The sequence below is a fragment of the Malaclemys terrapin genome, chromosome 1 (genome assembly GCF_027887155.1).
Source record: "Malaclemys terrapin pileata isolate rMalTer1 chromosome 1, rMalTer1.hap1, whole genome shotgun sequence".
In the NCBI taxonomy this organism is placed as follows: domain Eukaryota; kingdom Metazoa; phylum Chordata; order Testudines; family Emydidae; genus Malaclemys; species Malaclemys terrapin.
This window is the reverse complement of record NC_071505.1, coordinates 131,375,827-131,402,550: the sequence shown is the minus strand read 5'-3', so window position 1 is coordinate 131,402,550 and position 26,724 is coordinate 131,375,827. Positions and strand designations below refer to the sequence as shown.

The 26,724-nt window shown below is 40.3% G+C and overlaps 1 protein-coding gene across 2 annotated transcripts in view; it reads right to left on the bottom strand.

Moving 5' to 3' along the window:
* Positions 1-321: 321 nt before the first annotated feature.
* VWF (von Willebrand factor) overlaps positions 322-26,724 on the bottom strand; it is a 248,017-nt gene continuing 221,614 nt past the window's right edge. For both annotated transcript variants that reach the window (XM_054039064.1, XM_054039074.1), the window contains exons 45-52: positions 24,564-24,747; positions 23,831-23,871; positions 19,979-20,095; positions 14,717-14,815; positions 13,637-13,765; positions 12,027-12,066; positions 3,968-4,065; positions 322-675 (exon numbers count right to left, since the gene is read on the bottom strand). In XM_054039064.1, the coding sequence (XP_053895039.1) occupies positions 490-675; positions 3,968-4,065; positions 12,027-12,066; positions 13,637-13,765; positions 14,717-14,815; positions 19,979-20,095; positions 23,831-23,871; positions 24,564-24,747 (894 nt within the window). In that variant the 3' untranslated portion in view covers positions 322-489. The remainder of the gene's footprint in view (positions 676-3,967; positions 4,066-12,026; positions 12,067-13,636; positions 13,766-14,716; positions 14,816-19,978; positions 20,096-23,830; positions 23,872-24,563; positions 24,748-26,724) is intronic.

Here is a 26,724-nt window from a genome sequence, read left to right as displayed (position 1 = left end):
TCAAGCTGCTGAGGCCTAAAAGTGGGACACAATGTGTGGCAAAGACCCAATATGAGGGAAACAAATAAATTATTTGGTCAGGAAACTTGAAATACCATGGGATTCATTTCTTCAGTGTAAATAACTCCTTCTGTAACCTCTGGTTCATATTTTCATTTCGTTTTCTTTCTTTGGAGGTAAATAATATTCAGTGATGATAAAAGTGAGGGGAAACTAAATTTATGTAGAACAGAGGTAACTTTGATATTAAATGAGTGACATCCCTTGAAATGAGGGACACGGTATGGGTCACACTAGCAGCCCAAGTAAACAGTCAAAAAATGCTGTTAAATAAGCTTTGCATTTATTGTTTGGTATGTTGATACAATGAGTGCAATGGTCAGAATCATTTGGAAGAAAGCAGTCTAAAGAAAGAAAGTGAGATCTGAATGGTAAATTCCTTAGCCATTAAAAATAAAGGTTAAATGAAGCAGCTTCTGGAAAGGTTTACTATGTACATTTACGAGAGAAACAGTCGCACTGCACTGCAGATGGTACTTCATGCTGCACCACTGTGCCATTGGCACAGAGCAGAGAGACATTCACCGGAACTGTCTGAGTAGCTGAACAACAGGTGCACTCATCTTCAAGTCTATTCCTTTCAATAGAGTACTTGGTTTTGCTTCTGCATTTGCCCTAAAAGTGAAACAGATACAAAGTTTGAATCTTGCCAAATAATAGTTTACTCCACAGATTTCTGATAAAGGTCCAAATTCTGCCCTCAGTTTTATCCAAGCAGCCTCAAGAAAGCGAATGGAAGTTTTTGCCAGGACTTTGGAATGGATTCATTTGATTGGTCTTCAGTGGTTGTTGGTCTCATGCTTAATATTTTGGCATTTGCTGAAAACATGATTTCTCATCTCCCTTGACATGTTTACACACGTAAGGTAATCCTGCGCAACAGCTGATGTCACACAAACAAGCTCGTACACTAAGATATCCTAGAATGTTTACAATATTGTGGTAAGTTTGATAGGCTAATAGGAAACAATAGTAGTGGGGCTTTGGGCACTGTTATTACAACAATCTTTAAAGTTTGTATTTAAAAAAAGCTTGAAAAGAATTGTATTCCGCCTGATCTAGTAGGGGATTGTGGACTTCAAAGTATAAGACAGGCCAAAGGCATCTTAACTTCTGTTTCATTTATTTCTAGGGCATCCATAACTCCTGTTGCCCTGCACACTGATCACCTCCAGTGCTTCCCCCACACCATTCTCTCCAAACGCGTTAGTTCCTTTTCCACATTTTTCTAGTTTCTCTCTATTTTATATTCCAGCAACTCAAACTGTACACAGTATTGCAGCTGTTTTAAATTTGTTTGACTAAATGAATTTTTTTAAGGAAAGTGTCTGATTTTTCCCCAAAAGCTCTTGGTTTCTGGGTGGAAAAATCAAGGATTGGTTTTCAGCACTTTTTGGCCAAACAATTTTGGTTTTCTGCTGCTGAATTTTGACTTTTTGCCCCAAAATGAAAATGTTTCTGATTTTTTTGACAAAGTCAAAATTATCCAATGACAATTTTTATAAATTTATTTTTTTATTTTCCATTTTCATCACAATTTTCTGGGGAAAAAATTCTCCAACCACCTCTACACCGTATTCAGTTTTACCAGTGCTGTATAAAGAGGAAAAAATTACTTCTTTGATTCCATCTGTACAATACTGTTTTTACACAACTTAATTGCATTTATGCCAAACATAATGAAAAAACCCCCAAACTGAATATTCCTCTTTGATTTCTAACAAGAACTTGTCCATCCATTTGTGCTTACCCTTGTTACATTTTATTTTCCCTAATTTATACAGATCAAGTTGTATCATACCAATATTTTTTACATTATTAGCTATCCATGTTCTGTTTCTCTATTATTTACAATGTATAAAAACAAACAAAAAATCCTAATAATCCATGAAACAGGCCAAATTCTGTAATCTTCACTTTAGTTTTACTCAATCCTTATTGTGCCTGTAGCACTTCCTGAGGGAAACCTACCATTGATTTGACTGCACATAAAAATTTACATTGTAGCTTGTACTATTCTAAACCATTGTATAGGTTGTAATGTAAAGGTGTGTAAGAATCACTTACTAGCATTTCTGAGATGAAATGCAACAGTGATTCTGCTCTACCAATCACAAGAGGTTTTAGGAGTGGAGCTCATAAATGCGTTACCCAATTAAAATTGATGGTGAGCAGCCTCTGAGCACACCTGCACATGACTTAGTTGGCAGAATGCCTATCTTCCCTGGTTTGTGAATTGTATACAGAAACAGGTTCCTCCCTGCAGCCCAGACTTAGGCATTCAACTCCAAGAGAGGGGTGGAGCTTAGCATACACCCTTGTCATCGGTGTCTCCCATGGGCTAGCTTAGGCAGCTCCCCACCTAGTTTACAGGCTTTGTGGATCACAGTCTGAGGTGCCTATCTCTCCCCATGTATTGTATAGGAGCTGAGCCACCTAACTCAGGCTTTGTGGATCAGTGTTGTTCCTGTGATTTTTTTCTACGCACCCAAAAGTTAGGTTTTGTGACACTGAGCATCACAAGGCTTAAGTCCCTTTTTCTGGGCCCACGTGTTTACCCAAAATGAAATATGGGCTAGATTTCTGAATTACAATCTGCACACTAGGAAATGTGCCCTGGATCTTTCATAGCCACATGACCCAAATACCCACTGACTTAGTGGATAGAGATGATAAGGCAGCAGTTTTCTTATTTTGGAGTTAAGCAAGTATTGGACAGCATTTCTGAACTGTTGAAATGTCCTCTTCCCTTAAGAGTTTTATGGTTTGAGAACAGTGGCTGGAGGTCTTGAAGCCCATGGGGCACATGGTCCCAAGTCACTGCACCCAACTCCACCCCTTTCCAGCTGGTCACCGAAAGGAGAAAGATGCTCCATTTGGCAACTACAGCAGTCAAAGAAATTATCCCTATGAGAGGGTGCTAAAAGAAATTACCATCCCTAATCCCAGTGGGGTTGAAAGTAAAAATTCAGGCATAATAAAAACAGAATGGGAAGTTATTCTGTTGCAGCCAGCCTGGGAACCAAGCTTCTCATTTGTTTCCCAGTGCCATCTATCAAAGATAGAAGGGGACATCTGGAAGGAATGTTCTGCTCCTGTTTCAGATTGTATCTGCTGTATTACATGAGCGGAGTGATGGGGAGGAGAATCCCGTGGCATTACACTTTTGTTCAAATTATGGAAATTGATGGGATATGTGGAACATAAGAGCACAGTGTGTGGGCTCAAATATTGAAGTCATGTCAAATCCTACAGAGCTGTTTTTAAACCTGGTGCTTACATGTTAGGCACCTAAATACTTATTTAGGCATTGATGTGTTGACTTAGGAGTCTAGAAGGGGATTTATGTACCTAACCTTAGAGTCACAGATTTGAAAATTGGGCCCCATAAAATTAAGGGTGAAATTCATTCAAGTGCAGAAGATCCCAGCAAGGCAACTTAATATCCACATGTCTCTCCAGGAACTAGAAGCAACATGAATGGAGCTTCTGTGTATTGTAAAGTGGGTTTTCTTATCAGCCCCGAAGAGGGGGGAAAAAATCAGGTTAGACTAAATGGAATCAAATGTACACAGCTGAAACTCCTGCAGTGACAGAAGTCAATGTTCCATTCTGTTGAGTGGAATGGAAGCTAGTGAGAAGCCACTGACTTGCCCTTGGGTGGAATAGGGAAGCAAATTAATTCTCTTCAACAAACCTTGTTGAGATCCCTGCGCAAAGGCCATTTACCTTGGCTTTGAGCAGCGAGGGGTGAATACATGGAAGAGTCATACCTTTACCTAGCAAGAGGAGGGAAATAGCACTGCGATTTCCTACTATGCAAAAATGGAGCAAACCACTCCTTGTGAAAGTGTGTCGTGTTTTGCCACAGTTCTGTACTGACAAAATGAAAACAGATTTTTCTTACCTCACACTGGAAAATAGACACTCCATCTTCAGCCTCACAGCCATTGATATTCAGATACGTCAGCCTGGAATTTACTTGTCTGCATTCTGCTTCTATACCTACCGAGTCAAGAAAGAAGGGGAATTTGCCAATGGTTGAAGACTTTTAAAAAAAAACATTCTGGCACCATTCTCTGCTTAGTACACACAAAAATTGCCATTGGCCATATGCCATTATTAGCAAGACCCCTAGTAAAAGACGTAGATATGTTTCCATGTGGTAATTAACACGGGGTACTGTGAATATACAGTACAGTAGCCTTAAAATTCCATTGAATACCACTGAGTTCCTGCATAAACCAATCAAAAACAACAGTAAAAAAACACCTTGCTGAATGACCAGCAATATATTAAAGCCCCAAGATGGTACTTCACCTGGCTCTTGTTCCATTGAATAATATTTATTACAAATCTATGTCTTGTTATTTTTTTCCCAAATAGGATTTTTGATGGACTATTGTTAACAAATAAAAGATGTGCTGTTGCACCACTGCAGCGTTTTAAGTATAGATCTGCCCATAATAAGTTACAACCAGAAAAATGCACCCCTTTCCCATTAATTAACAACTATTGAAACCATTAGTTGTTGATCCTGATTGGCTCCCAAGTGCAAGAGTCAGGGAATATACTGCAGAAAGGGATCACATTCTTTCACTGAAATAAACACTGTGCAATGTTTAGCACCACTGGCAAAAGAAGGTGCAATTCCAGGGGGTGTCAAGAAATGAACATCAGAAATGACTTTTGGATTGAAACTTCCCTTTGTCAGCACCAACTTTCAAAATGGACTGACAGGGTTATTTCCTATGGAAATTTACTCTGAGATATATGTTGAATTTTGTGGCATGAAAATAATGGGGTTAAATTCTCCATTCCCATTGGTGTACTCTGGGGGTAAAAGCCTGACTTCAGTCACTGGAAGTTTTGCCATTGACTTTAATGGGGACAGGATTCCATCCTGAGCAACTGCCATTTGGTGCTCTTGACACTAGAGGATAAATGCTGACTGTCCCTCCTCTCCTCCTCATGAAGAATCCACATAAAAGGCAATACAGGACTAGACCTGCAGAGCGTCTTTGTCGGTGGGATGCTATTAGGCTTGGGGAGGAGCCAGAGTGCTGTTGATTGGTCCTATGAAGCAGGGCTATTGCAGCCCATAGGCTGTGGTTGTTACTGGATAGCAGCTCCCTTTTCCCTCCCACCAGCCCTGTACAGATCCAGATTTTAAACATATACAGTTTTATACATAAGATAATTTGGCCCAACCACTTTATTCATTTTCCCATGCTAGCTAATGATTTGCGAAGGAGCTAATTCTCTTCTAAGTGGCCTTTCTACACACAGGAAGCAGTGGTTCTTCATTTGCAGTGTTAATACAGCACCATTGCCATGTGTCAAGATGAACTCTTACTTTAACTCTAGCTAGCAAGTGAAGCTATTCAGCGCTCAAGTCGATTCTTTATCAATTAGAATCTATTTTTACTTTCTGTATTGTCCCTCTCCACAACCATTCATTCAGACAGAACACTGCAATCAGCTGGCCAGCTGCAAATTGACCAAAGAAATATAACTTCCCTTTGATGTAGGTGTCCTCCCAGCAGCTAAAGAAGCAGCTTCCCATCTCTTTTCCAAGATAACATTCCCAGCCTTATTGCTTTTCTGCCTTTCTAGCGCTTCACAAGTGATCTGAAAAAAGCTCCACACGCGTGAAAAGTGTTGCTGGCTGCAAGGCTGGAAACGCCAGCTCACTTTCAATGCTTTAATCACTTTGTTTGATAAAACGTGTCCAAGCAGAGTGCAGACACGGACAGTCACAATAGTTGACACGCATCCCATTTCAAAATAACTGTCATCAGACTGTCGCCATATCTTCAATGTTTCTTTGCTCCCAACTGAGAGATGTATTGTCCAAAAACATCAATTTGGTTTATTTATTTTGGATTTCATAAGGCCACACCCCCTCCAGAGAGGTCAGGTCACATGTACATAATGTAATGAAATGGACAGTGTCAAGATCAGAAAGGGAAAAAAGGATGAATAGCAGAGACACAACTATGCTTCTTTCAGGGGTGGAAAGAAAAGGACCATCCTCTTCCTACACAAACCACCGTATCCCTGAGCACCACCACTTCCTATCATCTCACTCCTGCAGGCAAAAGCCTAAGAAAAATGATAAACCCAGCACTGTTTCCTGAGGCCCAGAATAACAGGGTATATTGGATCAGTTGGGGAGCAACTACAAGAGTGGAAGGGCACCCAGCCTTGAAATATTCAGCTACCAACTCCCTCGTGTTGAAGACAAGGAACCATTCACACAAGCACTCAAGCTGACCTCAATTGCCTTGGCATACAACAGAGAGGGAGGATGGCTTCACAGACAGCCAGTGCCCCAGCCAATATCAGGCCTTATAGACCAGAGTCAACACCTTGATTTGCACCTTTAACTGAACAGAATCTATTTTTTTAAAACAGTTTTTTTTTTTTTATTGAATAGGCTGAATGACCTGGAAAGGTTATGCAACCTGTATGTCAATCTTTACAGCCACGAGAAATTGATTATTCTATTATCTGGAGTATAGGTAACAGGCTACATATAACTTTATTATATATTGTGGGCTTTGATGAATCGTTAAGCCATGACAGACATTTAATTAAAGGGATGGGATAAAGAAGGAAAATTGTGCACTAGAGGAAGATTACCATTTGACTCAAAGCCAGTAGCCTGAGTAGTGTGAAGGAGATCTGATCACCAGAGATAGAGCTCCTTTTGAAATTAGGTGTGTGAGAGAGGGAGTGAGTGAATGTGTGTAAATGACATGTAAGGTAAATATATTGTGAAGACTGAAGGGTTAGTATTTATACAGTGCATTTACTATAAATGCTAAGGATTGCTTTTCTTCTCTCTGATCTTGACTGTAAATTTACAGGTTCAGATGTTCCAAGTCAACTAGAACATTTAACCACACAATTAATTTCCATTAGAGCAATGTGGCTAATGCCTTTAGGTGGTTTTTAAAACCTCAAGCTGCTTGTTTGTGATTTTTCTATTATCCTGCATACAGACTGCTCTTAAATATATCATTTTAGTTCCATTGAAATATTGGGACTTACTGTATAATGAGTGACAACTGGGATGATACTTATTAAGTTGCAGTCATTAAGTGTCTTTGGAGAGAGTGAGAAAAGTGACCTCCTGCACCCTAAACAGAAAGTTCAGGCCACTTCCTTTTTTTATTTTTTTTCCTGACTTTAACCCACCCCAGCAATGAGATCTCATGTCAGAGTCACCATCCTTCCTTCCACTTACCACTAGAAGGGAATCCCTTCCAATCATATCAGTCTGTATAAAGTGGCCTCAAGTAAGTTAAGGGCTGTTATAAAGAGGATTATGATCAATGGTTCTCCATGTCTGCTGAAGGTTGGACAATAAGTAATGGGCTTAATCTGCAGGAAGGGAGATTTAGATATTAGATATTAGAAAAAACTTTCTAACTATAAGGAGACTTAAGCTCTGGAATAGGCTTCCAAGGGAAGTTGTGGAACAGGTTGGACAAACACCTGTCAGGGATGGTCTAGGTTTACTTGGTTCTGTCTCTAAACAGGGGGTTGGACTTGATGACTTCTCAAGCCCTATATTTCTATGATACTATTATTCTAATACTGATGTTTAATTGGCTGGAGGGTTCATGTCCGAGTGACAAAAGCATTCTTTTCCCTGAAGGGGGTCAGCAGTCCTTTCCATGACTGCTTTGTCCAGGCCAGCACCTGGTGGTGACACTAGACAAGACAGGCTGTCCTTAGTGAGTCTGGGAGCTACAGAGTCAGGGAGAACCACAGGGTCAGTCTGTTTAAAGTGGCTTCAATCAACAAGCCCCTTTATATTAATTATAACCAATTCCCATCTCTTCTCTATCATGAGGGACTCTGTACACGCCAGCCTGCAGAAACAGGCATGCTGTTTCTGAAACACTTTCAAACTTTGTCCATCTTGGGAGCAAATGACCAGGATGAAGACTCAAACCCAGGTCTCTCACATGTGAGTGAAGAATACTAGCACTAGACCCCTGGGGATGGTTAACCTCATAATATAACAGGCTGCTCATAATTCACTTTGATTACTGGGTTTGGTTTACTGTGCTTCACATAGTAAGAAAGAATGTAATTTCAAAGATAATAGGTTTCATTCAGCCTTAAGATATGCTAGCTCCTGCCCATGGGAGTGGAGAATATGCCAGGAAGAAGACTGCAGTGGAGAAAGACACCTACAAGCTTTGCTCCAGAGCTAGTCAGTGCCAACGTAACAGTGGATGGCAGAGGCTGGAAGATGGCATGGCCAAGGCTGATTCAGCACTGTCCCTCTACAGGTGATGCTTCTTAGGAACCAGAGTCAGAATTTAAAATCTTTCTCACCTGGTTAGCACCTAATGGCAAAGACAGCCTGGGGGCAAATGCCACCTGCCCTCCCTGGATGTGAACCCTCCCTTGGGTAAAGTAGCCCCTGCTGGCACAGAAAGGTGTAATTTTCAACCCTACACCAACAGAGGTGAATTTTGACATCTGTAGAACATATGTAACATGGTTTGGAACTGGGATTTTTCTCTGTATTTTCCTTACAGTATGCAGTATATTTCCCCACTTAGTTAATTAAAGTCTGTAAGAGATATAGAGAACAGATATGCCTTGAATGATTAATAACCATTAATTCCTCCTGGCCCTCAAAAATTAGAAAAGCTATCCACCTCAGTTTATTCCAAAATAGTTTCCACCTAGGAAGTTAAGACAATAAGAACATGGTTCATATCATGTGAGACACTTTGTCTAAGGACACACAGATAAGCTACAGTTGGAAGTTCCACTCCCCAAGAATAGAAACTAAAATGGCACTGTTAATCGCCTAAGCAAGAATCTCTCATAATTTGCATATGGACAAAATTTCTTCCTTCCTCCCAAACTAGCTAAAAAGAACTCCAAAAAGTTGCCAGGCAAGGTTAACATCCTAGTTTCCTACGAAAAGTGTCCCACTTCACTTTGCGAGTGCGTCAAGAGATGAGTGGGGAAGATGCAATTTAAGCAAACTAGAAATAACCTGCTGTGAGATCGAAGGTTACCCCAAAAAATCCAAACCATATTTTCACCCCCAACTATAAACTATACATATGTTTGCCTTGTAAATCAAATATCATAGATAATCTGTTTTGTCCCATCAATTTGTCTTTCACCCCAAACTTGAAACTGCGCGTTTTCTTGCTTTGTGAGTCAGATCTACATCTCTTTATATGTGGATAACGTCTCTCGTTCAATTTCAAATTCTATATAACATGCAATGTTATAACAATCAAAGAATGTATGAAATAGGTCCATCAAGTTTGGAAGATTATAAGGCATTATGCTTGTTTCCATTGGAAATAACTGTGGCCCTTTAGAAGTAATAGGAATTGTATGGCACAAGGAAGAAGGAATGCTGAAAGATTTAAACTAATATGTACCTTTGGATCATTAAAAGAAATTGCTTAAAAAGGAGAAATTTCCAATTAATAATATGAGCTAATATTGAAATACAAGCTTTGAAATGGATCAAACATGAAAAGCCTCCGATAAGAAAAGGACTGGAGAAATTTTTTATACCCCATCACCATCTATAAGATACCGATGGAAGCAGCAGAGAAACTGAGAGGTGAAATCTGAGCACTCAGTTGGCACGCGTCCAATAAAAATAAGAGGGAGCTTCCCTCCAATGAGTCCTAAAGTCAGGGCATATAAAACTGAGGTCACCAATCATATGAGACCCTGAGTTGACTGAACCGACAATGCTGCAGAATCCCCAGTGTGATGAATGCCAGGACCGGTCTCATGGAAAGGACTCTCCTCACATCCCAGGGTTAAGAGGATAAGATGAAGTGATGAGATTTCATTTCAAAGATTGTATTTCCCTTTCTGTTCTTTAACTTAAAAAAACTTCAGGTTATCTTGATTACGTCTACACTCTCTAGCGAAACACCAAGTAACCCTGTTTTAGATTTTAACTAATACATGCTCGCCATTGTAAACCCAAGCAAATTGGCCTAAGAGAGGTTTAAAACAACAATTTTAAGCAACTGTTTTTCATATTCTAAATTTGTCCCTTTTGGTCCAATCCATTTAAACAGCAGGGACCATGTGCTTTAAATGTGCCTTGAAGACAAGTATAGCCTTGGAAGTGTGATAAATGTGTTAGGGACTAAAGAATTGAGCCCCTCTTTTTCTCTGTCTCTGGCACATAATAATCTAATCTCCTGTGGGCTGTAATCCTTTGGTCTCATTTCAGCTGTGGGGTTTAGTGTGTGGATGCAGGGTGGTGTCGGTGGCCTTTGATATACAGGTTCAGACTAGATAATCAGGTGGCCCCTTCTGGCCTTAAACTCTATGACTCTATGATCATCAGTAAATGTAATGAGAAATCTTGGTGATTCGCATTGTTCTTTGGTATAACTGTGGAGTCTCAACTCTAGTCTGTGATAACTGTTTGCAAGACTTGGCTGTATCTACACTTGAGTGGTGAATTGTTGATTGTTAACCACATTGTTAATGTGGTTCTGGGTGAATTAAAGTTAAAATTAGTAAGCTAGATCCCTGGATTCAATAAAAAGGTCTTATCCTATTGGATTCCATTCTATATTGGCTATAACACTTATCTAGTTTGTTAGATTTCAGGTCTAAGATCTAATTGGCATCTTGGTGCATTCATAAAAATTGACACACACACTCACACACACACACACACACCCCTTTCCCACTTACAAGTCTCCCTTGATCTTTTAAATATAATGTGGAAATGTGTAAGAGTTAATAGACAATTTTCAATATTAATTCCTTGCTTGAAGCCTGGTAGATAAAAGCCCTCTTAACTAAATTACCTGTGTGAGCCATTCAGCCATAGTCTATTATCTCAATAGCTTCCTGACTTTTCTTTCTTAAACCCGGAACTCACTGATATGTAGACAGGCCATGGAAGCAAATGCTCGGCGTTAACTTCTCCAAAGTGGTATATTGTTACAGCAATTACCGTGGTTGTGCAGTGATGGTCTGCTGTGCTTGCCATCTTTTATTTATTAGCACATGCCCAGAACAAATAAAAGAGAGAACAGAGGGCACACGAGGTGCTGACATTTTGACCTTAGAAAGGAGTCTTTTTTTGTTAAGAGCTAAAATAACTTCATAATTATTCACCAATTTATTTGCAAAGTTGCAAATGTAAAGCCTTTATGTTCATAGAAATATTCAAAGGTTAGTTTGGGGATAATAGCACAATTCTGCAACCCTTATTCATGCAAACAAACCCTGGAATAGTCCAGCTGAAATGAATGGCATTATTTATGTAAGGATCACATGACCAAGGGTTTGCAGGATTGGCCAAAACTGTTTATTCTGAGACCCAATCAAACTATTCATTATAAATACACACTTGTTATGAATTTATCTCACTTTCTGGTTATTAAATCATTCATGAACAGATCGTGATTTCCATATTTATTATTCAGTTTTCAGTTTTCACTGGATTGTTTTACTAAATAATTTTAAGCCTATTGAGTGCTCACAAAACATTTGCTTCGTATAGTCAATATCGGGTTGACTGATTGGTCACCCAGTTTGTGTGGAGCTGTTCCTCATCTCTGGCTAAATTACTGAAATTGTTTCAACAGGAAAATACTGAATGATGAATAATAAACATTCATAATAAATTTTGCAATGACTGATTATTCACGGTAAAATGTGTGAAATTTTGGGGATTTGCAAATGTTTTCTAGGCATACCCTGCTGTAGTCTAAACAATCATGAATAATATGACCACACAACTCACAGTGAGACAAACATGGTGATTTTAGTCACACAACTATGTGAATCAGCGTTGACATTTGTTTGAATCTTTTGAATTAGCTCTCTTTTACTGTACACATATCATGAATGCAAAACATGGCTTCTTATGTAGTAGACTACATTTTGAGAGGTTGTAAAAGAAAGATGTTTCTAACATAGTTACTTACATGTTTCACAACAGGTATTGTCAATTTTTGCAATTTTACCCTAAGAAAGAAGACATGTTGCAGTTTAGGCACAAACAGTATTTACACACACATCTAAAAATAGTCAGACTTATATTCAATTTCTCTATAATAAGAAGTTATGAACTATGTTCCTGTGCTATAATAGAAGTATGTAGAAATACTAATTTTCCTATCATTTGACTTCATTAAAGTTTAGGAATATTAAACAGCTTTAAAGTTTTTCCACACAACCAACTGATATTGCTCTTAGGGCATCATTATCTTATAACACCTGAATGTTATTCTCTGTACAAACCAATTTTTACCTTTTGGAGCCATAACTCTGATGACTTTCTGTGTTACTGAGGATTAAAAATGGGCCACATGTAATTATATTTTCATTTACGTTTCTTTAAAATGGTTGCCACTGTTACCACTGGATCTCTGACCCTGCTTCAGAGAGTCACCTGAACCTGTGAGTCAGTAACTGAATAGGAACATATTTAGGTCCAAGATACATTTTGAAAATGTATTTTAAAAAAATGAGAGCTGGATAGTGGGACTTACCATTTAAAAAGTCAACTATTATCCTTTGGTTTGAAAATGAGACCACCGAAGGGAGATAATACACTCAGTCTATGGCTTTGTGCATATCCCATTATTTTTCAAATAGTTTTCCTCTATACAGCTCTACTCCAGTTTACGGAGGTATGTGCAGTAGTGACAGCAAAAAGGAGTACAGTTTTCATGAAATGCTTTTAGCTTTCTGAATAATGAGTCTCAAAATCGCTGTTCACTTTGTGCATGTATGAGAGAAATCCACTGCATAGGGTGGGCTTGCTTGTGGCCTCACTACCCACTGCCATGTTATAAGAAGACACAGGCAGGCAGAAACCTGCAGTAGCAGCAAGTGCTATATCCTTTAAAAGACCATAGCTTGCATTCCACGTCCCAACCCAAGGCTGGCCTCAAGTTATCAAGCAATGCAGAAGGGGTTGGGTGCAGAGGGACTCATATAGCATGTCCAGTAGTGCTCCCACTCCCCATGTTATTGCACTAGGAAGTGCAAGCACCTGGATTTAGACTGCTCCCTATGCAAAGGGGAAGGCTATCTGCATCCTCCTCCCATCTTCATACTCAAGAGTAGCCAGAATCTGCCCCTACATCGTGTGCACACATGCACTTTAGTGATGGATGAAACACAAAGTTTGGAGGTTCAGTTCCACTGAGACTCCAAAAGCTCAGATGCTTCTCCACACTTCTTTGCCATGAAAACTGGACTAAGAACATCATGAGATCAGCATTCCCCCTCTGTCCCCAGCACTTCCTGGCTTTGGATGGGTTGGAAATACTGGAAGATCAGCTTTTCCCATGTTTATTACAGTCCCATCTGCAACCAGGATATGCAGGAGCCTGTGACATTTATTATTTAAAATAAAATAAAAAAACGTTTCTGAACCTAAAAAAAGGTTCGGGTTCAATTTAGCTGCGGTGTAAGGTGGAAGCTTAGATTACCCATCCCTAATACACATACGGGATTTATATAAAGCCCCATAAACATGACAGAATATAGTCGGAAACATACAAGCAGGACCCATTTCACTACTTACTCCTTCAGCCAAACATCTCCTGGAATCGAATGGAGAGCAGCCAGTGATTCGTTTTTCCCAGATAAATTCTCTTTTCTCATTTACTTTACAAGAATGACTGTCACAGCCATCTTGAACTGTCTCATTCGGCTGTAAAGATTTAAGAGCTGTTAGCTTAGCACAAAAACAACCTGGAAGGCCACAGTTTTCAGGAAACTATAAAGTTTGACTGTTGCTATTATTTCATTGTCATTCAGCTAACATGCCTCAGCAGGGAGGATTACAAAACATGGAAAACTTTGCTAAATATATGTGTGTGTCAGTAAGACCATCTAGTTTTAATTATTTATTTATATGATGCCCTCAATGTGCATGGTACTCTGCAGACATGTGAGAAATCACGTACCCTGCAGCCTTATTAAGTGCCAAAAACGGATGTCCTTGCCTGAGTCCTCACTCTGGCAAAATTCCCATGGTTTCCAAGGGGAGTTTTGCTGAATAAGGACTGAGTAAAATGTGAGCAACAAACTTGGGGATTTGGCCCTAAGTTTGTAGCTTTGTGTTCTGTCTTCTGAGGAAAACATATATATGAATATTTAACCTTAGTTACCATGGGGAGATTCTTAAGAGGTCAAAAATTAGACCTAAACGAACTAATGAAAAAAGGTACATACATGCTACTTGCTAAGACACGCTGCCAGCTTTTTAACAAGCAAAGAGCCTCTGATGTTTAAGGGAGTGCCCCAGGTCCATTTCAAATAGCTGCTGGTCATTTAATGAAATGAATGATGAACAGATATTAAGCTATAACCAACAGGGCAACTGAATTCAAACATCAATCCAGGGACAGTTTTGCTGGATTCATATGTTGTACCGACCTTTATTTGTTCCTGTCTTGTTCATATTTGTTTGAATTTAATCCAAAACATGGGATCTTTGGCCTCACACATCTCTAATTTCTTTGAAAATATTGGGGTTTGCAGCTGCTGTTTAACTGTCTAACTGAAGAGGGGCAAAAGAATAGGTGCACCAGTTGTCTCAATTAAAAGCATGGATGACATTTACGCTTAGTCAACAAAAATGAGTATGCTTAAAACAAACCTTCAGATATAGGATTCTTCCATCTCTCAACTTGATACCACATGAAGTTGGCACACATCTCCCACAGCAGGAACCACTGATTTCTTCCATCCTGTAGCTCTACAATGCAAGTAAATTCGCTGTGGCATTTTTCTCGTTCTCTGGACCCCTCCACCCTCACTCACAAACTGAACGTAAGTTTTGGATATGCAATTAACAAAATTACATTCATCAAAACATCTCTAAAAGTCTTGGATGGGCATGGTCTAGTTAAATGATTTTTACAAAACTTGACATTATCTCTTGTGCTGTTATTGTGTGGTATACTATATGGATGCTGCAGGTATGTTACATTGTATAATATGTGCAGGCCTGATTGATCCTGTGTCCACTGACATCAATGGCAAAATTATGCTGGATCAGGGCCATGAAGCACAAGTGGCTGCCATGTGCCATATGAACCTTACATGCAGCATCAGGCAAGACTTCTCCCTAAAGCCAACACAACTTGCAAGGATGCATGAGAAACCTAGACAAGGAAAAAAAGGGTCAGGAGATTGGTGGACAGTGTAAAAGAAGGGAAGGTGGGAGGAGGAGAGATTAGGCCAGAGTGGAAGACTGAAGTATGGAACAGAGAAAGGTAGGATGAGAACGTAAAGGTAAAGGAAAGAGATGGAGGAGTGAACTAGAGGAGGAGGAAATGGTGAGAATAGCAGAGAGGGGCATGGGGAGAGAGAATCAAAGGATGGAGAAACTGGCAGATAAAGTAGGGGGACAAAGAGAAGTGGTGAATGGGGAAGGAAGTGAAGGATGAGGGAAAGGAGCAGAAAAGATAGAGAGAGATCTATCAGCAGTGGATGGTAGGGAAGGCAGGTTACGGGCAAGAAAGAGGTAGAGAAAACCAGAAAGGAATTGAGTTAATGTATGAAGACAATAAAAGTCCCCATTACAACTTTTCCAGCTCCTAACTTAACTAACAGCTGCTTATGATGAGCTGAACATTTTAAAGACAAACAAACACTTTCTGGATGAGCCAATACATGTATGTTATCCATATGTTTGTTTTAACAATTTTTTTTAAAGGAAACATTTATGTTTTTACAGTAACCATTAAACCATCAGAAAAGACACTACTTTCTTTATTATTTAGGTGAACTGCTAACCTTTCAATTTATCTGCTAGCAAAAATGTGAGTTTTAAATGCACCTAGAATGGTTCACAAAATAACATAAAATGCTTAATAGACTCCACTGTAGTTTGCAGCACTTCCCAAAGCGCTGCATTTACTTACATCATTTCAATGGCTAATCATAGGTTGATACCTTGTTGAGAGCACATACTCTAAAGTGTGATTTGTTCCTTATGACAGTGGCTTTTAATGGGAATTAGAATGAAACACAGGGTCCCAACTCAGGAAAGCACCTAAGCATGTGCTTGAGTCCTACTGACTTCAGTGGGACTAAAAGAGTTCATCTGGATATACATGAAAATTTCATTTTGTTGAGAAATAAGGCCCACATAGTCATTACAGTAGGTATGGGAATGGGGGTATGCCCAACCCCCTGAAATTGGCTCCTATTGAGACAATGTCCACAGCCAGGAAAATTCCATTTTACTTTCCTAATTTACAGATTATATTAACTATGAGGAAAAATCACAACAATTTCTTCTATTGAAGAGCATGGGAAATTCCCTCTAATGAAACAATCCCAAGTCAATGTCAATTTCCACCTCTGTTCTAAGTGCTCCATTTGTCTCCAAGGTGGACTGGATCTCCAAGAAATGAAAATTTTAGGTAAGCACAGATATATTTTCCTATTCTTCATTGTGCTAAGATCTATAGATCCATTACAATGGGATTTTTACAGCAGTGTGCCTCCAGGGTAGAAAGCAAGATCATTCTTTAAATGTGGACAGCCACAATTAGGTAAATTATGTATCCTCTATCTTTCCCTGGGCACTGAAGGATGGAGAAGAATTCTACCTAAAAATGACATTGGCTAAAGATTGGATGATCAATATGTAGATCAGGGTGAATTTATGTATTGATGGCCATGTGGCCAACAACCACATGTCAATACAGATGATGTGAGTTCTCTGCCATAAGTCTTTCAGTGCTCCTACAGATTGGACGTTGTTGTTTGACAGAAGAACATTTCCTGAATTAAATTTGGGAATGAATGTGATGATAGTTGTGAGAGCTATTTGTCCAAATTAAAAGTAAAATATTTGGTCTGATGCAAACAAGCTCCCAACTATATAAATTCATCTGACTGCAGATAATAGATATTAGGAAATCTACTTTTAAAATATAGTAAGTATAATGACCCCTGCAACAGGGGTTCAATTTGAGTAGTGCTGGAAGGACCAGAATGAGGTTTTCAGGTTGTGCGCTATAACCTTGAGAGGCTAGAATTAGGGTAGTTGCCCTAAGGATGCATTTAATGTTGGGGATTGTACAAAACTTCCTTTTCTTGAACATACTGAGAACATCAGAGGACAGAAATTTTACCTTTTGCTTGGACACTCTCATAAAGCCACATTAGAGGCCTCCTGGAGGAATTCAAGGCCATATGTCACTTTCTTAATGCAGTAGTTAAACTATGGACGTTGTTTGTCCAATAGAATAAGTTATATTTGTTAACTCGTTTTTAGTGTCCATGAGTGATAATCACTTCATCCAAGTATCCACCTTGAACCTGTCTGGGGCTGAATGGAGGAATGGCTTTTGCAATAGTGGACCTCTTGTGTAAGATAGAGATGTCAGAAGGTCCAATGTGAGGTTAGTAAGTCCCAAGAACCACAGTCTCTTCCAACAGAAAGACATAAGCAATATTATTGCTGTTCTCTCCTTCCTAGCTTTCGATCAGCCCTGGATTTGTGATAAAGTCTGACTTTATCACAAATCCAAGATACTCCAGAAACCAGCTCAGTCTATGTGTTGGTTTCACTCTCTCTGTACAGAGCCCTGATCAGAAAAATTGTCCAGAAAGAGATAAAAGCAAATTTCCTTTTTCCTAAATGCCAATATTATTGCTACTATGATCCTGGAAAGAGTCCCTGGAAGCACATGGACAATCAAATGGTAATGGCTGGAATTGGGGGGGGAAAGGTGGCAGTTTATCTGCAAAATGGAAGACTTGTCTGTGTGATAGTTAAATGGGAATGTGAAGATAGAGCTCCTTTAAGAACTTATTTTGATGTGTTACCCTGCCCTATTAGTTATGGACTCTCTGAGGCTAGAAATGGGATAAAGAACAGCCCTTGGTGTGGAATGGATTATATCACTCTGATCTGAAGTAAAATGAAACTATATCTCATGTCCTGGCATTTCCATGGGCTGCCTAAGATTGGGAATGGGACAAGGCTGTTCCTGTGATTCTTGCATAGCTCTATAGAGTATCCTCTCTGAACAATGTCAAGTCACCATATTTTGACACAAGTTGTAGGTAGCCATTTGCTCCCAAACTGAAAGAAGGTGGCACCAATCAGGGGTTTAACTCCAGATAGGGAAGGCTGGGAGTCATGCAAAAGGCTCTGGGGCAAATGAAGGCCATTTTGACTCTTGCCTCAGCACCCTGCGCTTGTTCTAGCTATCACTTGCCAAGTGCTATTCTCCTTTGTTGTACTTCAGGGAGGGTTTCACTTTGCCATGGGACTGGTATTCTGTTCTAAAATGTCTAGCAGAAACCAAAATTGTGAATCTACTTTTCTAATGACTCTGTGAATAGTCTCAGCTTTCCTTAAGTTTCCTAGTAAGTGAGCTGGGAACTGATTTGCCTGCACATCTGATCTCAAGGGGAAAAGCCATGGAGCTATATCTAAGTGGAACAGATTTGTGTCCCACTATCTTTTTCAGGGAGAAGCCATGAAAAAGGCAGCAAGCATTTTAGATGGAGAATGACCATAATTGCAATACCCCTGTCAGAATTGCTTCTGACTGCATGAGGAAGCACTTAGTGTGTCAGATGATGTACCTACTTCTTTGTTTGTTCGTGGTTAGTCTGAGATTTTTTTCATACCGAGGGGAGGCTGAGACAGTACCTGCCCAGACTTGGATGTCTGTGAATAGCTTGTAGAGTGAGGAGGTCACTCAGTCAGGTGAATCTGACTGAAATCTCCCCCAATTAGAAAGGTCAAGTCCCTGATCACTGAGGAAGATAGCCCATGTTTCTCTTCCGTAGTGACACCAGGTTGAATCTGGTCTGGTGACTACTGATGAATCTTCTGGACTTACAAAATGAAGGCTAGAAAGAAAGAAATGATAGGCCAAGAGGCCTGTTACTGCCCACCTGTTCTATGCCCTCTAGCATTGGCATTGTCCATGCTGTGTCTTGCCCCTCCATCTGTGCCCAAAGAGAGGAGGCAGTCGAGCTCTGCAGTCAGGAGGGCAGAGGGCTATAAGGACTCATGTGCTATTTTCCATCTGGTGTACTGTCCTTCTGGCATCACTCCCCTCATGGAGATGAGGGAGGAGGCTCTACTTGCCCCTAAAGCTGACTATTCCAATGCTGCTGCCTTCTTTCCTACCTAAGGAAGGGGGGAAGAGGCAGTCCCAGCTGGATTAAGTTGAAATGGAGAACTGCACTCTGCCCACAGAACCAGCCAAGCTTCCCAGTGAAATACTCAATAAGGGGAGTGAAAACAGGAGATATGGACTTTTCTTTTTGCCTGTGACTTTTTCAGCCTAGCTGTCTCCCTGTACAGGCACCAGCTGCCACAAAAGCCTCAGAGGGGAAGCGGAGCTGAGGGGACAATTTCCCCAAAAGGCAAATACAGCCCAGGGAAGCAGCTGGGAATTAGACAGACGCATTAGTACGCTGAATTGTTAGGCAGGAATTTGAAATAAAGTTTGGAATTTTCCTCAGAAAAGCTTTGCAGCAGAGAGGTCTGGCTGAGCCGCCAGCTGCTGTGGGGGCAGCTAAAACTGTAGGGAACTTCAGGGCATGGGCATTGCCTGCTGCTAGTGACTGAAAGTCTAGTTCAGCCCACAAACTGTAAGCAGGCTGAAGTACCCATTGTAACAGACTTGTGGACCTTAGCACAATGAAAAATTAAATGCTTTCCTGAACTGGGACTTTAGAACATAATTGGGATGTGACCTCTGACACAGATGCAGAAAAATCCAGGACCGTACTGTACCCTTCCTTGGCAAGACTTTTGGGAATGGGGACAGTGGACCCAGTAAGCTCTGAGATTGGGGTGTATGCAATGGGTGAGGTGATCTTACGACTGCATAGATTCGCAGTCAGGAAAGTCCGGGATCATAGCATTCTCACTCACCTTGGGACAGGGTTCACAGGTGGTTTTTCTACAGCTCAGTTTGTAGTTCATAGGCAGCCCCCTCTGGAGGCCACATTGACAATTCGTACATTGGTCCAACATCAGGTGTTCCCCTACCTGAAACATTAGAATCAGTTTGCAATGTTGAGAGATCATCTATTAAAACTCAAAAGAATAAGCAACTTAGCTTGAAACTGACTCATTAAATCTTGCAATACTGTTCTGGACTGAGGATAGCAACCAAAACCTTTCTGTCCCCAGCTTCAGAGACCCAATGCTTGTATCATCACACAGGCACAATAGGAGGAGGCTGTTCCTAACTAGCTGATTTATCTGCAGCCCACCATCAAGATTTCACTTTTTTTAAAAGTGCCATCAAGCTCGCTAGGAAGAGGAGTTCATCAAGTTACAATGAGAGTCGGGTGAAATTTTTCAGATGAATAGTTTACTAGCTGAAAAATGCAGCTTCCATCCACCCAAAATTATTTGTGAAGTTGACACAAATTCACCAAATAGTTTCAGCCACAAAAAAGAGTTTGGGGCTAGATTCTTGGCAACACCCATCTTATAACTTTAGCCCAGTGGTTAGGGCATCCGCCTGGGAGGAGAGAGACTTGAATTCAAGTTCCTGCTCAAGAGGAGGAATTAAAACCTGGGCTTCCCACATCCCTGGTGAATGAGCTAACTACTGGGCTAAAGATTATAGCGGGGGTGGAAGTACCAGTACCACGTCCCTTTCTAATCCCCCTCAGTACAAACCAATGGACGTATAACACTGTACCAACTCAAGCTTGTAGGCTTGGCTCAGGACCTTTTTTCCCCCTCTTATTTTAACCTTTTATATTGAATGCTCGTGCTCATAAATCTGAGAGGAGAATAGCACTTGGAGGATCCAGACAAAGTCACACTCATCACTTTTCCTTGTGGGGTAGGAACGGAGAGGAAATGTCATATGAAAAACACTAGTCTTTTTGTTTATTCTTTACTCTGGAAGGTGCTCAGATATCACCGTGATGAGCATAGTACAAGAACCTAAAAAAAATATATAGTCCTACAGAAGCTGTCAATCCTGAATTGAAACATCATTCTTGCCCTACTTCCTGTTATGTCCTGAAACCCGCCCCACCCCCTCGCCCCCAGTTATTCAACATTGCGTGATGTTTTTGTGTTGGTGACTTGCTTCAAAATACTTAAATTTCCGCCATTTATGACCATAGTCATATTTGACTCAGGCCTCTTCAAGTAAATGGCTAATGTATTATACATAGTGCCTCAGTAGCACTAGGTTTTTGCATCATATGTAGTACGGAGGAAACCACTAGAAAGTTCAGTATACAGGGAATAATGTACTAAACTGGAGATTCCCCATAGGAGCTCATGAAAGTTCTGAAATTCCAACATGCTAGAAATTACATTTTTTCAGTAGAATATCAAGAAGTTAAATTTATGTTGAAATCAGTGTTATTTTGGGGGGAGAAATTTGGGGTTACACTTATTAAAGACAAGCTGGAACCAACCCCCCCTCCCAGATACTAATGCCCCCAAACTTTTGAGAAGTTTCTATCAGGATCCAAAGTTTGCAACATAAGCACCATCTGTAATATGTATATAAATTTCTTCTCAGATCAGCATGTTAATGGGCCTTGACAGTACATTTCTGTCAATGAACAGAGTTTACAGTGTGGGGGAACTGAGTAAAAGAAGGAATGGATTATTTTTTTCCATTTGTAGAATACACCTATCAAATATTCTCTAGACAAACTTATAATAAAACATCAGCATCTGCTAACCCACTGTTAGCTAATGCAACCAAAATAACCCCCCATAAAGCTAAAAATGACTCTAGTCTCCCTCAAACATGACACTCAATAAAAGCCTGGGAAAACAGATGAGTGTGACAGCTAATTCCATTTGGTAAATACAGCCACCTGCTTGGAAGTCTGCATTTAAAGCCTGCAGCATTATTTAAAACAGTGGAGTGAGTGCAATAGACCTACTGGAGTATAATATTGGTAACCTGATACAAAACAGAAATGTAAAGGGATTAAGGAAAAACAAAGGGCCACAATAATCTAACAGATCTGTAGTGAAAGATTCCAAACTTGGACCTATTCACTGAATGAGTTAATGGAGGAAGTTTTCCCTTCATACAAAATGAAACATGAAGCCTATTTTTAAACAGTGGTTGTATTCCCAGCATAAAGTTTTGAAATCCAGGAAGTATAAATGTCCTGGGGATACCCCATCTTGATTCCTGACCAGGACTTTAGAACAATCACAGAACAGTGACCCCAGAATATCTGTCTCAACTTTTATATTCTGCATGCTGGGACAGGACATGGGGAGTTCAGAGTGTGTTGTGGGAATACTCATACAGGATAACGCTGTCGGCTCTGCAAAAGGCCAGCACAAAGCCTCTTCAACACTCCCGTCACCTAAGCCCTCCGCACACATTGCCGAATTAAGACCACATTTGATTAAATAAATGGCTCATTCTCATATAGAACAGTAATACATTTTGGATCAAAAATTGCAAGACAAATCTGTATGTTGCTGAGTAAAGAACTAAGATGAGCCACTCTTGCAAGGGACTTCAGGGTCAGGCTAGCAACAGCACTCAGGTGTCAATGCATTGTTTAGTTGCAGCACAGAAGGCCAGTAGACATCCTAGAATGCATGAGAATGTAATCATTATATTACATGACCTAAGGTCATGATTAGGGTCTGCATGGAGTATTGTAGCCAGGTTTGGACACTATAAATCCCAATAGGGATGCATATATTCTAGAAAAGGTAAATAGGAATCAAAGAAAGGAAGCATATTACAACTTAAAAACTCATCCCACAATGTGCTGACAGAAATTTTGTGTTCCTCTGTGGATTTCATTCTGCGGGGAAGGAACTCTCTTACGCAGAAGGAAGGAATCTTATCATGACAGGGCTGTAGTTCTGATCAGATGACAAGCTTATGCATACATTATGTGAAAAACAAGAGACTGAAAGGGTTCTTACTGCAGTGTGTAGTAGGTACCACAGAGATTTGGGGATAGTTATAATTTTAAATAAGCAGCAAGAGGGAAATTTATGGACACTCCTGGAATTTAGAGATTAAAGTTTAGGTTAAATGCATGGAGGGGCTTGTTCCCCTCGAGGGCGATCAGCATATTTGGAATTCTCTGTTACTAGATATACTGCCAGAATATGGATTTAAGAAAACAATGGACAACTGCTAGGACTCACCGAAGATAGCTTTGGGTATACATAAGCTCAGATGCTTAACTCCGATCATTCCCACTGTCATGCATAGGGTTAAACCAGCCACTAGATGTGAGGAGGTCGAGAAGGAATTTTCTCTCAAGGCATTTTGTTAGGGATCTTGAGGGTGAGATGGGGTCAAGTAGTGAGAAGCACTAAAAGCAAAGGAGAGTTTCCCCTCCCCTCAGATGCTGTGCTGAGTGCTTTCCATCCTATTTGAATCTGCTTTAACCTCTGGGTGGGGCAAGGGAAGTTTCTCCTTTCTCTGGAATGAGCCAGGATCATCTATCAGCAAATTTCTCACAATTTGTTTCCTGTGATTGTGGTGGTCTGAAAGTACTTACAAGGCCCCCATCATTACAGTATCCAAAGAGGTGCCCAAGGTCAGACAGTGCATCTGTGGCACAGCGAGGAATTCAACCCGGATCCCTTGAGCCCCAGTCCAGTGTCTAACCATGAGACCACACTTTCCAAGTCTCAGTTTGAGGAAAGTGAGTCTGTAAATGGTATCTACATAGTAGTTCATTTATACTCTACAAATTCTCATTAAAATATTTAAATATCTTAGAGGCATTTGACATAAGAATATTATCTTACCCCGAGAACTGTGCCATTCAGAACACAACCATTCACAGGTTCTGGAAAAGAAAACATATACTTATTAGTGTTACCTGTGGCACTGCAATAGGTTGTATATATTATAGCCCTGATCCTGCATGTGTGGTAAAATTTCCACTGATGTCAATGGGAGCTGTCCCTGCATGAAGATGGCAACATTTGGCCCAACCCATACATCATACCTGCCAGAGGCCCTAATTTTGGCAGTGCTGTCCTGAATTCCCCTTCTGAATCTTCCTTAGCTGCCTATTTTTTCCAAATATGTAGCATGAAGTCCCCTACAGTTCAGGTTTCCCACTTACAGAAGATCCCCTGATATCTGCTCTATCAGTGGTAGACTCTTCTCCTTTTTCTCCCCACTCTCACTGCTCTCCCCCATTCCTATCCTCACAGCTTCTCACACGAGTTTATACGTAAGCCAAGTTAAGAGGCAGATGACAAGGAGACAAGGAGAGTGACTTGGAAAGAGGAATAATAACACGGTCACTGTAACTAATCAAATTTGAGTTTCTTCTTCAACTAACACCAGGGCTGTTTGCTACTGTCTGGAAGGTGTTGCAGTTTGTATTCACAATATTATAGGACAACTTCAAATTAAATTTGTTTACATAACATGGATTTTTGTAAGCTCCTAATGAGATGTACAAAATCAGTGAGTGAGCCACAGAACCAGAATCCTCTGATGATGCCGTTAACAGTTGTGAAACCTTACCGCACCGGCAGGAAGGACAGCAATTTATTATTCGGTCACAGCGCAACTCATATCCTAAATGGCAGGTGGGTGCCTCCATCTGAGAACATGACACGTTCCTTTTCTCAACAAAAACTTCATCGTTCACTCGGACACACTTGTTGATAATGCAAGGGCTGAAGGGGGATCGCCACTCTGTGCCGACCTAAGCATGGGAGATTGCAAAAGGTTTAGGAGGAGTTGGTAGTGTTTGTGCAGTGGATAGAGGAGGGGCACCATAACAAACCCAAAATGACAATCGATTTAAGCTGTTGGACACAGACCCAAGAAGTTATTCCCTTTGCTTTAACTCCCAGAATTTTCAGCAAGGACCATGGTAGCCACCTGTCACCACACAGTTCTCCCTAAATCTTGGTGTGGACTGTGAGGTCATGGAATTGACTGCTGAATAGATTACAGAATTTAGGGGTGACAGGGACAGATTTAGGAGAAATTTAACTGCATGAAAAATGTGTGTAGGGGGACCATTTACTAGATTTAACTTAAAAAATTGCTCATAGTGGCTGCTCTGGATTCAGAGGAACTATGGCAGATCTCTCTGTTTCTGAGGGGCCTTGTGGGAATTCAGATTTACAGAGACAGAGGCAGGCTTTTGGTAACATGTTTTGGACAGAAAAGATTTGTGAATGGAGAAAGGGGTCAGGTTCTTGTTGCTGGATACAGATGGTGGTACTTGCCACTGGGTGAGAAAGAGAGGGATCCTCAAGATCATACTGCTAGGAAGGGGTGCCACAGCAGGCCAGAAAAAAGGTGTTATAGTTGCATGATGGAAGGAGGTGCTGACAGAGGCCAGGCCAAAGTCTTGGCTCTGTGCAATCCCACATTTGCCTTGTGAAATGATGAACCATGGGCTTCTGGGGCTCATTGAAATCTAACATTGTTAATGTTTATACTATGCTTTCAAGAGCTAAATCACTATACAAATGTTGAATATTATTATAGCTATAATAAGTAAAAGTGCCAGATAGAAGTGGGACTTCCCACTGTGACTTTAATCCACAGTGGCACAAACACCGACAGTGAAGGAAGATTGACTATAATTAAGAATCATTTCAGAACCTTGGGAAAGGAACTGAAGATTAAATTGACTTCCCTTCTGTGCCGAGAACAAGCAAAGAATGCAAACACCAAGTGACAGGTGCCACAGCAATGTGTGAGCGCCTTGGATTCTTAGAGCCATTGAATGTGTTCTCTGAATAGAGACATTTTGGGAACATCTTTCTGTTTTTTGACTTCTTGGGAAAGATCTGAAGGGTTCAGTGCTGTAAGAATGCCAGGAGATTAACTCCCAGTGACATTGGCCCTGATTGAGCAAGGTAGTCAAGCATGCGTCTAGCTTTAGGAATGGGAGCGGTTCTTAATATGAGAGGAGGAAGAGCCAAGCCTCTTGCAAGATTCTTTTTCTTAATGATGTTTCCCCGTTCACTATGACACGCATGATGTGGTATATTTTTTTTAAAAAATCTAATTAAAATAAATACATAATAAATCGTTCCTCAGAATTACAGATTAAAGACCACAAGCTATTTTAGTTTGTGGCTTTTTGTTGGAGAAAAAGCACCTTGGTTCTAGCAGATAGAAGATAAAGGTAGAACTCATTGCAAAAATATGTCCAAATTAAAAATATTCATTAGAAAAAAAGGCTGATAAATATTCAAAATCACTTACACAACTCTGGTAGCATAAAGGGTCTTTATAGAGGGTGTACATGTAACTTACTGCCAGAGTGTTGTCAAGGGGCTTTAGTGTAAATGACAATCGGGCTCTCGTTTTCTAACAAGACCATCAACCTTCAATGTATGAGACACTGGGAAAGTCAGTCCACTTTTTTCTGTCACCCGATGAGTTATTTCAGTGTTAATGGCTGGAAAGAGACACAGTTACACACATCAGTGTATATGGATTCTATGGTTTATCTAGGACAGTAAAAAATAGATGCAGTGGAAGATGACACCATGTTTCTTTGAAAGCTTGATTTGTAAAGCAGAGAATGATGTTGGTACATAGGACTGTCGTCGGTTAAAATGTGAGGGGTAAAGTCTTTGAGCTGTTGCATTATTTATTCATTAATTATTATCATCATCAAGGAAAGAAGCTGATTTTCTTTGCAAAAAATACAATG